Source organism: Arachis ipaensis, chromosome B8 (genome assembly GCF_059453495.1).
Source record: "Arachis ipaensis isolate K30076 ecotype BB chromosome B8, ASM5945349v1, whole genome shotgun sequence".
In the NCBI taxonomy this organism is placed as follows: domain Eukaryota; kingdom Viridiplantae; phylum Streptophyta; class Magnoliopsida; order Fabales; family Fabaceae; genus Arachis; species Arachis ipaensis.
Window position 1 is genome coordinate 135,790,235 of NC_142443.1, and position 16,457 is coordinate 135,806,691.

At 31.5% G+C, this 16,457-nt stretch overlaps 4 protein-coding genes across 4 annotated transcripts; all 4 read right to left on the reverse strand.

The window, feature by feature from the left end:
• Nucleotides 1-525: 525 nt before the first annotated feature.
• On the reverse strand, nucleotides 526-1,701 carry LOC107611651 (uncharacterized). Its single transcript, XM_021108354.2, has 4 exons — nucleotides 1,567-1,701; nucleotides 1,212-1,464; nucleotides 976-1,022; nucleotides 526-876 (listed from the first exon to the last, which is right to left on the reverse strand). Exons 1-4 carry the CDS (start codon nucleotides 1,699-1,701, stop codon nucleotides 526-528), a joined length of 786 nt encoding a protein of 261 aa, XP_020964013.2.
• Nucleotides 1,702-2,364: 663 nt separating this feature from the next.
• LOC107611652 (glutathione S-transferase T2-like) lies at nucleotides 2,365-2,952 on the reverse strand. The gene has a single exon (XM_016313556.1). It carries the CDS (start codon nucleotides 2,950-2,952, stop codon nucleotides 2,365-2,367), a length of 588 nt encoding a protein of 195 aa, XP_016169042.1.
• An 8,836-nt stretch (nucleotides 2,953-11,788) lies between these two features.
• Nucleotides 11,789-12,952, reverse strand: LOC107611653 (F-box/kelch-repeat protein At3g23880-like). Its single transcript, XM_016313557.1, has one exon. It carries the CDS (start codon nucleotides 12,950-12,952, stop codon nucleotides 11,789-11,791), a length of 1,164 nt encoding a protein of 387 aa, XP_016169043.1.
• Nucleotides 12,953-14,638: 1,686 nt separating this feature from the next.
• Nucleotides 14,639-15,142, reverse strand: LOC107611654 (uncharacterized). The gene has a single exon (XM_016313558.1). It carries the CDS (start codon nucleotides 15,140-15,142, stop codon nucleotides 14,639-14,641), a length of 504 nt encoding a protein of 167 aa, XP_016169044.1.
• Between the last annotated feature and the right edge of the window lie 1,315 nt (nucleotides 15,143-16,457).

Here is a 16,457-nt window from a genome sequence, read left to right on the forward strand (position 1 = left end):
TAGAGAAAGGTTAAGAGAGAAAGAGAGCAAAGAGATTAGAAAGAACAAAGAAGAGTGACGTATCCAAAGATGAAAGGGATTAGTACATGTGTGATAGCGGTGTATAAGACCATCACTAATAAGAAACTCATCCCAATTTTTGTTTATGGTGTATCTTATAGAAAGTAATTCTACATCAATTTTTACGTCATAAACAGTAAATAGAAACTCAAAACATCTCTCTCTTCTTTATTCAAAGGAATTAAATTTAGTCCATGTTGTAGTCTCACTTTAATTAATTAAAATATTTAAAATTAATATAATTAATTTTTTTCAATAATATAATTTAAATTTATAAATTTAAAAATAATTCATTATTAAAAAATATTAATATTAAATAAATTCATATATAACAATAATACACAATATATAATTTGGGATTATACTAATTTGTAAAATTACTTAATACAAAGAAAAACATAATTAAGCTCTATAATTGACGACAAGTATTGCGAAATTGCCATATGTGTTCAATCAAGTCCTCTTTCAATTGTCTATGCTGCTGCCTATTTTGAAGTGGGCATTTCTTTGGAGAAATTGATGGTATGGTGCAAAATCTTCTTCTCCCAGCTGAGGTTTTGATAAGCCATTTTCGACATCATCATACTCTAAGTCTTGAGCAAAATTTCCTGCATAAGTGTCTCTTTCATCTTCAACAATCATATTATGCAATATAATACAAGCTCTCATTATGTTGGCAAGCTTCTTCTTTTCCCAAAAACGAGCTGGACCACGTATAATTGCAAAGCGTGCTTGCAACACTCCGAATGCTCGCTCCACATCTTTTCTTTGCCCTTCTTGGTATTGTGCAAATAACTTGCGTTTATCCCCTTGTGGCTTTGAGATTGATTTGACAAATGTGGCTCATTCAGGATAAATATCGTCTGCTAAATAGTATCCCATAGTATAATTATTACCATTAATAGTATAATTTACCTCCGGAGCACGGTCATTTAGAATATCATCGAACACTGGAGAACGATCTAACATGTTGATATCGTTATTTGAACCAGAAACTCCAAAGAACGCATGCCATATCTAAAGATCTGAAGATGCTACAACCTCAAGTACTATGGTTGCAACCCCACGATAACCACTCATGTACATACCTTTCCACGCCTTTGGATAATTTTTCCGTTGCCAATGCATTCAGTCAATGCTATCCAACATACCAGAAAAGCTATGACCCTCCGCCATTTGTAGCAGGCGTCGAACGTCATTTGGATTTGATTTTAGCAAGTATTCATCTTCGAACACCAAAATGACACCTTCAACAAATTTTTCCAAGCATTCAATTGTAGTGCTCTCACCTATGCGCACATAATCATCAACAGCATCAGCTGCTACGCCATATGCTAACATTTGTATCGCAGCGGTACATTTTTGGAGTGGTGACAAGCCTCTTCTTCCAGTTGCATCAACCCTCTATTGAAAATACGGATAGACATTTGAGAGAGCGTTCACTATCTGAAGGAACACATGTCTTCTCATTCGAAATCTCCGTCGAAAAATGTCAGCATTATACACCGGTTCATCTGCAAAGTAATCTTGGAAAAGGCGATCATGTCCTGCTTCTCGATCTCTGTTAATCCATCTACGAGGGAGTTGGGATAGAGCTTTTATCGATATCTTCTTCTTCTGAATCTTCGAGTAAACACTCATCGATCCAATTATCTATGAGTGTGTTATCTTGCCATCTTCTTTTGCCATACAAAGTCTCGTTAAACATATCATCAAAATTTCTAGCCATATCTAGAAATGCAATTTTTAGTTCTTTTTCGAGGTGAAAAAGAAGAGTTAAAGTAGAGTTGCAGAGTCATTGATAGTTGATATTTATAAGTGTGTCTGCAATAAGTACCTACTCCTCAATGACTAGGTTTACAACGTCTACTTAATGACTAGTTTTGCAACGGCTACTTAACGGCTAGTTTTGCAACGACTAGTTTTGTAACGGTCACTTTCATGAACTAACGGCACAATAATATTGACTAATTTAAAAAATTACATCAGAAATAAATAAAACAAACTACATCACATACCAGTAATACGTAATAAAAATAAGAACATACTACATAACTCTACGAATACAAGGAACCATTAAGTAAACCACTTGGCGATTATTTTCTCACATACAATCTCATGAAGAGCTCGTCATTTTTCGCTCATTGTAGACGTGTCAGCATTAAGTATTTACATATCCATTTCCCTTTCCCTTTTCTTGGCCATCCTTTCCATTTCCCTTTCTTTTACATTTATCTCCATTTCTTTAATATATCTCTAAGTTTGTAATTCTTGTTCTTTTATTGCCGCTTGAACTTATAATTCTTATTCTTTCATTGTCGCTTGAATTTGTAACTCCTTCTCTTTGATTGCCATAATCTTTGCTCTATGTTCACTCTCCTCTTCTCTTTCTTTTTTCCTATCCATTAGTTCCTTTTCTCTAACATTTTTAATATCTTTCATGAGAGATAATTTTTTAACAACCGATGATTTCTTTTCGCTAAAATCTTCAGACATTTGTGCTTTTTCCTTACCTTTTTTCTTGCTCTTCTTTGATCCTTGTGGGCAAACGGGAGAGTCAACACCGGGTTCATCAGCCAATGGTGTTTCTGGGTTTGATGAGGATGAGCATGCTCCAGTTGCACTAACCTTGGTTCGCTTTGAGCCGCCACTCTGTGTAGGTAGTTGGCTTCTCCATTTTTGCTCCAACCTAAGCATGTTCCAATGCCTCTCAAAAGTGAATTTTTGACCATAATTTGTGGAATAAAGTTTATAGGCCAACTCCTTTATATTATCAGCGTTCGAACCACTCCTTATGTTTCGACTAGCTTGAACGTAGCAACCAGCAAATTGTGTAACAATCTTGTGTATCTTATACCATCGTTTCTTACATGCAACTACCTCCCTTGTCATGTCGGAGCAAAATTCTACACAGTAGTTATGAATTCGACTCCAAAATATTTTCTCCTTTTGATCGGTACCAACTATAGGGTCAGTTAAAACATTTAACCATGCACTGATCAACATCTCATCCTCTTTCCAATGTCAGTGTTGAATACTATCTTGCCTCCGATCTTCAATATCATCATTATTAAGGTCGATAGCATCTAATCCACGAGGGTTGGCAAAATTTGAATATTGCGAATTTGGACTAGATTGATAGGAGTTTAAGAGGATGGGTTAGAAGAGCCACCAACACCAGATGAGTTATGTCTTGATGCACTGAATTGAGTTGGAAACGGCAAGGAAGTTGGAGTAACATTTCCGATAGAGGGGTTAAATATGGATGAAAATGGAAAATGTTGTGTTTGTGAATTTTGATTTTTCGGTTGAAATATAGAAAATTGATTATTATAAGGAGCTTGAAAATTGAAATTAGAAAGATTTTGTGGATTTGGATTTTGAAACGTATTTGTTAGTGTGAAGTTTTGATTTGGAACTTGAGAGTTTGAGGTTTGAGATTGTTGGGTATTTAGAATTTGAGAAAAGTTTTGCAAGTAATTGAAGAAAGAGTTGAGTTGGTTTGAATCCATTTTTCCAAACAAAAAATAATATTAGCAGAACTTTGATTTCGTAAACTTGGAAGAAGATGAAGAAGAGTAGTAGAAAGTGTGAGAATAGAAGCGTATCTAAGTGGTATATATAGGATAACAAAATATTAATTTATTAATAATAACGGTAACATAGTAACGGCTAGTTTCCAATGGCTAATTTTGCAACGGCTAGTTTTGCAACGGCTAATTTAATATAATAATATAAATCATTAATTAAATAAAAATTTAATTATTTAATCTAATTAATTATTTTAATTATTAATAAATTAATTACAATTTAATTATTTTTAAATAATTAATATAAATTATTAATTAAATAAAAATATAATTATTTAATATAATTAATTATTATAATTATTACTAAATTAATTATTATTTAATATAATTAATTAAAATTTTATATAATTGTTTATTTAAATAATAACTTGCCATTTGGCAAGTTATTATTGGCCATCTCAAAGTTCCCATTCAGAGGGCCTGGTTCCTCTTGAAAATCGTGTGGAGACCTTCTCCTCTTTTCCTCCAACGGTTCTCTATGTCAAAAAAAAAAAAGTGGAATTGACACTCATGCATTGGAGTTGCTCTAAGAGAAAATAAAAAGTAACTTCCTATTGAAAAGTAACTTCCGTGATGTTTGAAAAGAAGAGTGATAGGGAGTTAGTAAATTTTGTGATTTGTAGTCATTAATTATTTATTATTAGTATTTTAATGGTGTAAAATTATATCTAATAGTATAAGATTACTTATTTTTCTTTTACTGATTAAGTGTTGTCCAAATTTAAATAAAACTGTTGACCTCTAAATTTTTTCTTTTAAAAAATCGATACATTGGAAGTGGATATAAATTTTACGGTGATAAGTATAATAATATAAAATTTAAATTAACTAAAAATATAATAATTCTTTAAAAATAGGAGATATAATTAATTAAAAATTTAAAATAATATAATATTAAATTTAAAGGTTGAATGAAGGATAATATTTAAAGGATGAGTAGCATTTTTTTCAAAATACTTAATTCCTTTTTTTTATTTTTTTAATTTAAAATTATCAAAATTATATATATAGGTTTTTATTAGGGGTAAGTACGATTTTGGTCCCTTAAGTTTAGTGCCAGAATCGAATTCGTTCCTCTTGTTATTTTGCCATTAAAGTCGTCCTTAATATTTTTTTCGTATTAAAATCGTCCTTTTTATTTTTTTTGGACAAAAATACCCTCACCACTACTAACATAATTACTTCCTCCACCACCACCACCACCAACACCAACACCACCACCACAACCTCCACCAACACCACCGCCAGCACCACCACCACCGCCAGCACCACCAGCACCACCACCAACGCTGCCGCCGTCCCCCTCCCCCTCCCTGCCTCCCCTCCTCCCCACCCCGCGTCCCCTCCCCCTCCCCCTCCCCGTTTTCCCTTCCCAGCACCCCCACCCCGCGTCACCCCCTCCCCGTCCTCCCTTCCCAGCACCCCCATCCCCTCCCCGTCTCCCCCTTCCCCAAATCAACAAATCAGAAACAAAAAGCAACAATAATATTTCACAAATCAGCAACAAATCAGCAACAACAATAATAATAAGAAGAAGAAGAAGAGAAGAAGAAAGAAATCGAAGCAAGAAGCAGAGGCGGCGAGCAGCAGCGACGAGGCGGCGACCAGCAGCGGCGACTGAAGCACGAACGGCGGCGACAGGGTCTGACGGCAGCAACGCGAGAAGCAGCGAGCTGCTCCCTCCCCGGCGCCATCCCCCTCCCCTCCCCGGCGCCATCTCCCTCCCCCCTTCCCTTCCCCTCCCCTCCCTTCCCCTGCCCCTGCACCTTCGTAACCCTCCCCCCCAACCCACGCGTTTTCTTCCCCCCCTCCCCAAACACACGTTTTGTTTTTTTTTTTAATTTTATAATTTTTATTATTAAAATAGGAATAGGGGTAGTTTAGGAATTAAATTAAAAATTTTAATAAAAAGGACGATTTTAATACAAAAAAAAAACATTAAGGATGATTTTATATCCAAAATTAGAAGAGGGACGATTTCGATTCTGGTCCTAAACGTTAGGGACTAAAACAGTACTTACCCCTTTTTATTATATTAATAGAGAGAATTTTAATTTACAAAAGTGAGAGAGTTTACATACCATCCCTTCTTATTTCAGAATATAATTGGAATACTTAATAAAGCTAATATATTTATTAAACTTGCACAAATTTAACTTCCATTGCTATAGTTAGCCATATATCTAATATCCGAATTAGATACATGTCTCTTTCTTTGATAGCAGTCTTATTTATTCGATAGAGAGTATGTTGTAGTCAATTTTTAAATTTCTATTAAATTTATTTTTCAATTTTTTTTTAATTATAAAAACCCAAAAATCTTATTTCAAATTCTTATATATATATATATATACAAAATACGGATAAAATATCCGATAGATATTTTCTCTATAATAATTTTTAGTTATATTATAGGATTTTCATATATTGACAGTTACAGTTATAATTAAAATGGAAAAGATTTTTTGAATAAAAAAAGAGTAATATTGATAAATTATGTATCAAATTTCATTTTTTTAATCTCATAATGAAAAAATCATCTTCTCATTTTAATTTCAAGAATTGTTTAGAAATTATATAGTTAGCGGTTCCGTTTTGACTTTTTATTATTGTGTTTGACAATCAAAGTGCTATTTCTTTTTCAATAAAAAAAGGGATATAGGTAAAAATATAATTAAATAGAGCCACTTTGATGTTTCCTTTAAAATGAGGCATGAAACGGAGCCATTGCAAAGAAGTTTCACGAGTTACGAAAAAAATTTTGAACTCATATTGGTCATGGGTTGAGAACGAGAATTGAACTCTATGAAATCAAATTTTCTATTATTCCTTAGTAGTTCAATGGTACAGCAGTCAGCTAACTAGTCGTAAGTTCGAATCCTACTTAATGTTATATTAAACTTTTAAATTTTAATAAGTATAAAATAATTTTAAAAAATTTTACTTTACGTACTTTTAAAAGTATTTGTCTTTCTGTAAGTACAAATACATAATTTATCAAACACAAAACTAAGTTTATATCTTTAAAAAGTATTAGTATCTTTTCAAAAAATTTTTTTTTAATTATTTTTAGTTTCATATTAGAATAAAAATGGTGTTTTTTAGATTTATAGACGATAAGAATATTAATCACAAATATGACACTATTTAATTTAGAGGATAAAAATCAAATTTTCTATTTTTGGGGAAAAAAATTGGAATTTGTAGACACATATATATTTTTAAATTTTGGTTTATTTTTTATTTTTATATCACCGGAACAAAATGAGCAATTAAAATTTAACTTTATGTACATTAGCAGAAGCCAAATCTTTGAAGAGCAGGAGATTGGTTCTTCAGTTTTTTCTTACAATATCTCTTAAGAGGTAATGACCAAATCAGTATCCGAAAGATTCAAACGCTGACATTTTGGTACCTCACTATTGTTATTGACAAAATGGTCCTTAAAAGATTTTAAAATTTGACAAGCGTACCCATGAGTTCACCGGAGCACATTTCCGGCAAGCACAATGCTAACATGACCACTGCGTTTTGATGACATGGCAAATACTCTTCCTCACCCTAATTCTTCTCCTTCTCCTTCCCCCTCCCCAACGCACTCCCCCCTTCCCCTTCATGAATGCATTCTCCCCCCTCCCCAATCCTAATCCTTCCCTCCCCCTCCCTAATCCTAATCCCCCATCTCCAACGCACTTCCCCCCTCCTCAATCCAAAATCCCCCTTTCTGAACCCTAATCCCCTTCCCTTATCCTTTTTAATAAATTCATCAATTTCCGCTAATCTTTCAAAATGATTTGCAAATTCCATTTAGCATTTCAGGTTAAAACCATATATATTGAATAATTTTGTGATTTGGCATTTCACAGTCTAAAATCAAACACTTCTTTCTCATGCAATTCTCAATGATGTTAACAATTCAATCAAGGAGAAAATCACACGATTTAGCACAAGGAAGAAGAAGGAATGGTGAATGCAAGATTATTTTAACAAAATTTTTTTTTTGAAAAAGAACAAAACCAGCAAATTCGCGAGAAGGAAAGAAGAGAATCTAAAGCAGGACGGCGAATGAAGTGGTTCCGAATGGCAAGGGAGGAGGCAGTGTAAAAAGTGACGGGAACCACAGGAGGGAGCTACTTGCGAGAGAGGAAGCAGTGCCAGAAGTGAGACCTCGTCTTCGATACACAGAAGAATGGAAAAGGGGACGGGGGCTAGCAGCAAGCACATACAAGTAGTGAAGGCGACAGCAGTGAAGGCGAAGGGGAGAGAGAGTTGAGAGTGTGAGACACTGTGTTGGGAAGGGGATTAGAATACAAAGGGATAAGGGAAGGGGATTAGGGTTCAGAAAGGGGGATTTTGGATTAAGGAGGGGAGGGAAGTGCGTTGGAGATGGGGGATTAGGATTAGGGAGGGAGAGGGAAGGATTAAGGTTGGGGAGGGGGGAGAATGCATTCAGGAAAGGGAAGGAGGGAGTGCGTTGAGGAGGGAGAAGGAGAAGGAAAAGAATTAGGGTGGGGAAGGGTATTTGCCATGTCATCAAAACGCAGTGGTCATGTCAGCACTGTACTTGCCGGAAATATGCTCCGGTGAACTCGTGGGTACGCTTGTTAAATTTTAAAATCTTTTAAGGACCATTTTGTCAATAACAATAGTGAGGTACTAAAATGTCAGCGTTTAAATCTTTCGGGTACTGATTTAGTCATTACCTCTATCTCTTAATTCAACTAATGATTTGTTATATATACAAGGTTAAATTTAAACTTCTACTAAGGGTGTGTTTGGCAAACGCGTTACAAGAAAAGAAGCACGTTTAGCCTTCTTGAAAGCTTCAATTTTTAGTTTGGCAAATTGTTGATTCATGAACGCAGAAGTGATTTTGCTTTGAAAACCATGGTTTTCAAGAAGCTACAATTTTAAGCTTCTGCGTTTTACAAACGGGCTTCTAGCCATCAATACTCTATCTTTATTTACCTTTTACCAACTTCATCCTTTATACATGTTATTATATTATTTATAGAATTCTTATTATTTTTGTTTACATGAACTTTCTTTTTTTATTATTTTTATTTTTATTTTTTATTAATTATTTATTTGATATTATACACTTTTATAATTGTAATTTTTTGTATTATTTTTATTATCTTTTTATAATATAATTTATTGATTCTATTAGGTAAAGTAAATTAAACAAAAAATTAATTATAAATAATAATAATAATAATAATAATAATAATAATAATAATAAATTATAGCATACTAAAAAAGAGTACTAAGAGTACTAAAAATATACTATATAAAAAATATCATAAAAATTTTTTTGATTTATTTCAATTACTACCAAGATAAATATTTAATTTTTTTTATTATTCTTAGTACTCTCTAAAATTTATATTTTGTTAGTTTTAATTAAAAATATATTTTGCCAATTTTTATATATTATTTTTATTTTAGTGTATAAATATTAATTTTATTATAGAATTAACTAATAAGATCTATTCAATTATCTAAATTAAAATGATAAGATAATATACAAAAATTATTTAAGTTGGTGTCTATTTTAGTAATTTTTTATCTAGAAGTGATTTTGAGTAGTAGAATCCAAACAACATTTATTTTACTATAATTTATTTTGATGCAAAGATTACCAAACATAAATCACTTTAATACAAACTTACTTTTCATCAAAATCAAGTTTGCAAAATCAATTTTATTCAAACTCCAGTTTATAAACTGTAATCCAAACACACAAAGAGCTGACAACCAACAACTTAATAAAGAAGTCCATCTCACTAGAACTTGTGACTGACTTATCATAATTATTATGTGTTTATTTAATTGTTATTAAATTATTAAGAAAAAATTTAATGAAAAACAATTTTTTAAGTGTATTTAACAGAGTAAATGTTCAGATTGATTCCTAAAGATCACATGATCTTTAAATTAGTTTTCAAAATTTTTTTTTAATCAAATTCATTTTTAAAAAATTTTAAGTTAGTTTTCTCATTGATGACGTTAATAAAAACCAACTTGGTCGTTAAGTTACATAAACGAAATTAAATTAAATTAAAAATGGAAAAAAAAAACTTAAAAAAATTGGAAAATTTTCGCACTTCCAATCGAAAAACAAAATTGAAGGATGGTTGTTTACTCTCCCGGCGACCCTTTAATTTGAACTACTACATCTATAGTATCCTCTCGAGTAAGGGGAGCCTTTAATTTTCTGATTGTACTTCCTCCATACCTATGAATCTGAAGATGGTGGAGTGTTGTTTTTGACTTTTTTTCCTTTTAGCCTTGACTCTTCTCCCTCCTTTATTCTGATATGTACCACCCTTTTTTCTAAGCTTTACTTGCTTTGATTCACCACCAATCATTATAGAAAACCGTACAACTTCAATCTATGGTAAAATTTTTTATGAAGCATTCTATCAAACATCTTATATGCATCAGGCTTAACCCATTAGATCTTATCTTATGGTAAAATTTCAAGACTTCAGGCAGAGAAGAGTTTTTTGATATTCTTTGAACATGGTGTGATAAAGTACATTGAAGTTGTCGTAGTCGTCGACGATATCAAAGACATACAAGGCTTCAAATATGCTTTCAAACCTGCAGAACAAGTACTAGTGGTAGAAGTCGTTCATGATGACGAGAGAAAAGAATTGGCAGAACTCGGTGAGAAAGTTGCAAATTTCTAAGAGAGTCAACGAAATTGCCTAGCCACCGACAATGGAAAAAACAAGCATTGGAATAAATGGCGTCAAGTGCAGTACGATATCCGAGGAGGCAAAATGGAATCTTGAGCGCTGCGGTGATAAAGGTCAACAATACGGCGCTGTGGTGGCTACGGAATTTCAGAGAACACATCCATGGCTATTTAGACAAGAGTTGGTGAGTATGAAACGCTGAGAAACAGAATCAGCAAGGGGGAAGATGGCTAATGGGTGAGGGTGCGGGTGGAACTGGGTGGGTCGAGTTTAAATCTTTATTGGGCTAGCCGATAAAAAAATAACGTTTTATGTGTTGAAAGTAAAAGTATAGGCTACCAATATATTATCTGTCAACTTATTGTTAACAATAATTAATTATTATATTTTAAACACTTATATAAAGAGACATATCCAAAAAATATATTTATAAAGATATTTCTATTAAATACAGCTATAAAAAAAATATATTTTTATTAGACACATCCATAAAGACACTTCTATTAAACACAGTTATAAATAAGAGTTGTCAGAAATGCTGTTGGTAACGTAGCGGAACCGGTGTTGAAAAGTAACTTACCGTGCTATATCGGCTTTCATTAACGCCGTGGGTAAAGAAGATAATGGAAGGATTAATGTGACTAACTTAAAAATCTTTTAAGAATAAATTTGATTAAAAAAAATTTTCGAAGATTAATTTTAAAATCGCATAATCTTTTAGGGATAAATTTGACTATTTACTCGTATTTGACAAAATAAAAAAATAAAATATTTAAAAAAATAAAAAATTTAAAGGCTATAATTTATATATTTTTTTTAAAATTTTATCTAAAAAAATATATTTTTACCATCATAAAAAATAAAAAATTATTTATATTATTATACTCAATCATAATTATTAAATAAAAATATATGTAAAATATTTAAATATAAATTTTTTTTTATATTTTTTAAAAAAAATTAAAAAAATCATTAAAAAATATATTTTTTAAGCTAGAGAGCTAATAATTTTTGTGATTTGTAACCATCAAATAATCATTAATAATATTTTTAATAGTGTGAAATCAATTTTTTTTAGCTTATCAAACTACCATGGAAATACACGGCAACATGTTGTGAATTTGCAAAGAGGAACTATCAAGAGTTAAAAAAGTATACATAAATTAAATTTTTTTGTTTTTTTATTTTCCTCGATATCCTTTAACAAGGACTAATCGGATTTGAACTTCATTTAAGGGTTCGCTGGCCAATAAGTTGTTGCATGCACAAGGCGGGATTCAAACTCTAACACTGTTTAAACGGACAAATGAGTTGACTACTCGACCAATTCAAGTTCGTTAAATTTATTTTATTTAATAATTAAAACACAAGCTATGAAATCCAAAAATAAATTACAATTCAACCATAATATAATATGGAAACCAGACATTAATCTTAGGGTAAACATGAAACTAAACTTTCATGATAAACATGAAAATACTTCTCATATACGGATTTAGACAAGGGATAAATTGTTGAACGGTCACGTGAGCCTTCAATTTCAACCATAGGATGAACTACTTCTCCTTTACGAAAATTATATACAAGCAAGTTGCTCCAGTTGAATTTACCATACGCCAAAAGAATTTCATCTTCTGAGATGTACAAGGGTTCTAGCCAAATGTCTGATCGGATTATTGCATTGCCGAATGGAATCGTAAACAATATAGTCCAAGATTTTTCAACCCCATAATCTTTCATTATCCAAATAGTGCAAGCAGTGTTGATATCACAAGCAGGTTGAAAACTCATAGAAAGGAAGTTCTTGAGGACTTGCAAGGAAGGGGCGTAGTCACAGGAGCCAGTGTGAGTGTGATTGTTTCTAGGTAGGCATAATCGACCAAAGGACTCTGTTTCCAAGTCAAAGGTAAGAATGAACCACTCATTATCGTTATCAGGAACATGCGCCATCCAATTGAGAGTGCCACTAACAAATGTGCCGCTATAACAACTTGTAAAATATGGAAACATGGGATGATCAACCGTTTTCCAAGAAGGATTTGGATCGAAAGTGCAAACTTTAGCTCTATATCTAAACAGACCCGCAGCTACAGTGGATGACTTAGAACCCGTAACAAATTTATACTTGTCACGTAGGGCATCATACCCTAAGCCACAAAATACAGGTTGTAGATAATCGCCGCCGGGATACTCGAATGGAACGTTTAGGGATACGGAACGAGTACAAGGATTGAACAACGTCAGAGTTCTATAGGGAAAACCTTCACACAAGCAAAGCAACCCGTTGCAAGATCCCTGAATGGTTTTGTATTTAATCTGAAGTGGCTCGATTCTAGTTGGTTGAAGCTGATTATAAAGAAGAGATGATACAGAGCACTGCATGATGTCAAGCCCATCAGATTCCAAACTACAATACACTAATCGAGGTTGAGTTGAGCGTTGATGGTGGTGCATGACGAATTCATGGCTGGAGATGAAGGAATTCCATGAACGGCAGACGGTCCTCAGCTGCAGGAGGAGCTTCACTGGAAGCCTCAGCAAGATTTCCCTAAACAGGTCTCCCGGAAGATTGCATAAATCGTATTCATGGTTTCTCATTCTCATTGGACAATTAGGATTAGGATTTGGGTTTTTGTTTTTTCAATGTGATGGAATATCAATAAATAGGAGAAGGTAGGACGCGGCACACATACAGACAGGTTTTTATTTGATATACACTCTTTTTTTTTTTGTTGAATTTTTAAGAAAATTTTTTAAAGTGAATTTATTTAAAAAAAATTTAACAAATAAAAATAACTTTATATTTATATATCTGATATAAAAATATTTTCTATTTAGTAATTATGTTTATTTATTATGTCAAAAATATTTTTTTAGGTATAATTTTTTAAAAAATATAAATTATAGTTTTAAAATTTTTTATTTTTATTTTTTTTGAATTTTTTATTTTTAAAATTTTGTTTAAAAAAAATCTTTTTTAACAACTTCATACCACCTAAACAAATTAAACACATAGTAGATATGATGGTTCAATAACATTTGGACTATTAAATAATTCTAATAATAAAATATATTTTTTAAATTTTTTTATAATTATTAAATATTTTTTATTTAATTTTATTTATAAATTAATCTTTTCTTTATTATTTAATTTTAAAATTTATTTTTTATTTTATAAATTATTATTTTATTTTTTATTTATCTTATTTTTAGAATTTTATCTTCAATTTTTTAATTTTATTTTGATTTAAATACCTTAATCTTATCTTTTTTAATACTAAAATTGATAATTAGTGCATATAAAAATTAATTTTAAAATTAAATAAAAGATGAATAATTACTTTGTAAATACCCTAATCTTATAAATTACTTAATTATATTGGCTTTGTAGTATAATCGGACTATCCCATTACTTTGCATAAAGAATTTTGTAAAAAAAATTTAATATTAAATCAGAGAATTTTTTTTATTGTGGGTTTTTTATTTCAAAGTTTAAAAATCGTATACTCTGATTTTTGTTTCTAAGCTATCAAAAAATCAGTCTAATTTTTATAATCTAAATCAAATAGTGCCATATTTACGAGTAAAAAAATTACCAAACCAAATCTAAATACTTTTTCAATAAAAGTATTACGATCCATACCTTAATTTGTCCACTCTTGAGCTTATCAAATTTTAGTAAAAATATACTATAACATAATGTTGTGGATTTTGCAAAGAGGAACAATCACACCGTAAAAAAGCATACATAAATTAAATTATTTTATTTAATAATTAGAACGGCAACTATGAAGTTGATATAATATGAAAAACCAAAAATTAATCTTAAGATACTGATAAAACCAAATTTTTATGATAAATATAAAAAAGAAAATATTCACATGATAACATCTTTATATAAAAATGACATTATAAATTTTTAGATGATTGATCAAACATATTTAGTTAAATATATTAACTCATCTAATGTCCACAATACTATCTTCGTATAAAGACATCATCATGGCAGTATCCACCACATGAAAATACCTCCCAATCAGATAAGAAAAAAATTGACAAAGTGTCACCTAAGTTATTAATCATAGGATAAACAACTACTCTTTTACGAAAATTATATACAATCAATTTGTCTTGGTAGAATTACGGTGTGCTAAAAGAATATCATCTTTTGAGATGTAAATGTAAAAAGGCTCTACCCAAATGTCTAGCAGAATTATTCCTCGCCAAATGACACAATATAGTCCAATTGAGAGTGCCGCTCACAAATAACGTGCCGCTATGACACTATGTATAATATGGAAACACGGGATGATCAACCGTTTTCCAAGAAGGATTTGCATCGAAGGTGCAAACTTTAGCTCTACCTCTCAAACCACCGGCAGCTACAGTAGATGACTTAGAACCCGTAACAAACTTATACTTGTCACGTAGGGCATCATACCCTAAGCCACGAAATACAGGTTGTCGATACTTGCCGCCGGGGTACTCGAATGGAACGGTTAGGGATACTGAACGGTTACAAGGATTGAACAACGTTAGAATTTTATAGGGAAGACCTTCACCCATGCAAAGCAACGCGTTGCAAGATCCCTGAATGGTTTTGTATTTCATCTGAAGTGGCTCAACTGTAGTTGGTTGAAGCTCATTATTATAAAGAAGAGATGATACAGAGCAATGCATGATGTCAGTCCCCTCAGATTCCAAACTACAATATACTAATCGAGGCTGAGTTGAGCGTTGATGGTGGTGCATGACGAATTCATGGCTGGAGATGAGGGAGTTCCACATGAACGGCAGACGGTCCTCAGCTGCAGAAGGAGCCTCTCTGGAAGCCCCAGCAATATTTCCCTAATCAGGTCTCCCGGAAGATCGCATTCATCGTATTCATGGTGGCCGCTCATTCTCGTTGGACAATTAGGGTTAGGGTTTGGGTTTCATTGGTTCAATGTGATGGAATATGAATAATAGGAGAAGATAGGGAGCGGCACACATACACACAATTAGGTTTTTGTTTGATATAAAGGGTTTCTTCAGGTGAATTTTTACGAAAATTTAGTGATGGTTTTTAAAAGATTTTTTTAAAATTAAAAATAATTTTTTGTTAAAATATTTTATATAAAAATATTTTTTTATTTAATAAAAATATTTTAAAGGAGGGATATATATTCATGCATTTATTTTAACAGAATAAGACAAGACACTAAGAATAAGACATAAAGAATAAAGACACAAAATTTTGTGTTTTTGTATCCTATTTGGTAATAAATTAAAACAAATTATAAAAATCTAATTTATTCTCATTTTTTCATTCGAAAAATTTGAGACGAAAAATATAATTATAAAAAAATTAACAAAAATAATGAATGAAAAAATAAAAAATAAGTTGTGTCTCTTGTTAGTGTCTCTGTGTTATTCCTGTCAGAATGGACATAAAATACATTAATTCAGTATACATTGTCTCTATCCATATCTTCTCTGTTAAACACAATTTTATGTCTCTATTTCAGTGTCCTGTCTCGATAAACAAACAACCTTACTTCTAATTTGATTTGTAGTACAAAAAAATAATCACAAACTTTTCAAATTACAACTAGGATGTGAATTGTGAATTGTTCCCAATGGAGAGAGGTCAGCATTCATAAATTTGCACTTCCTATGTTAAGCTTTGAACTTTTTTAATTCACCAAATTCAATTTTAAAGATCCTTCTCCTTCATAGAAGATGAGAAGTTCACTTTAGTCTTCTTTGGAGAGGGTAATGTCGTTATTTATTTAGTGATAATTTTTTTCTGTTTTAAATAAGTTAAATAAAAAATAAGAAAAATAAAAAATTATTTAAATAGAGGAATAGTTTCGTTTAAAATTATTTTAAAACTCTTCATAAGAGAGAAAAGTTTTATTTGATGAAGTTGTAATCTCATCACCATTTTTTTATGGTATTTGCTACCGTGTTTACATCTCTCATAATCAAACAAAAGTTAACAAGCCAATTCCAATGCATGATATCCCTTATTTTGAGTATCAACGATTCAATAAACCCAAAATCATCTTAGTGATTAGTAACAAGATTAAACGCTTTCACACAATCCGTTTCACAAATAACA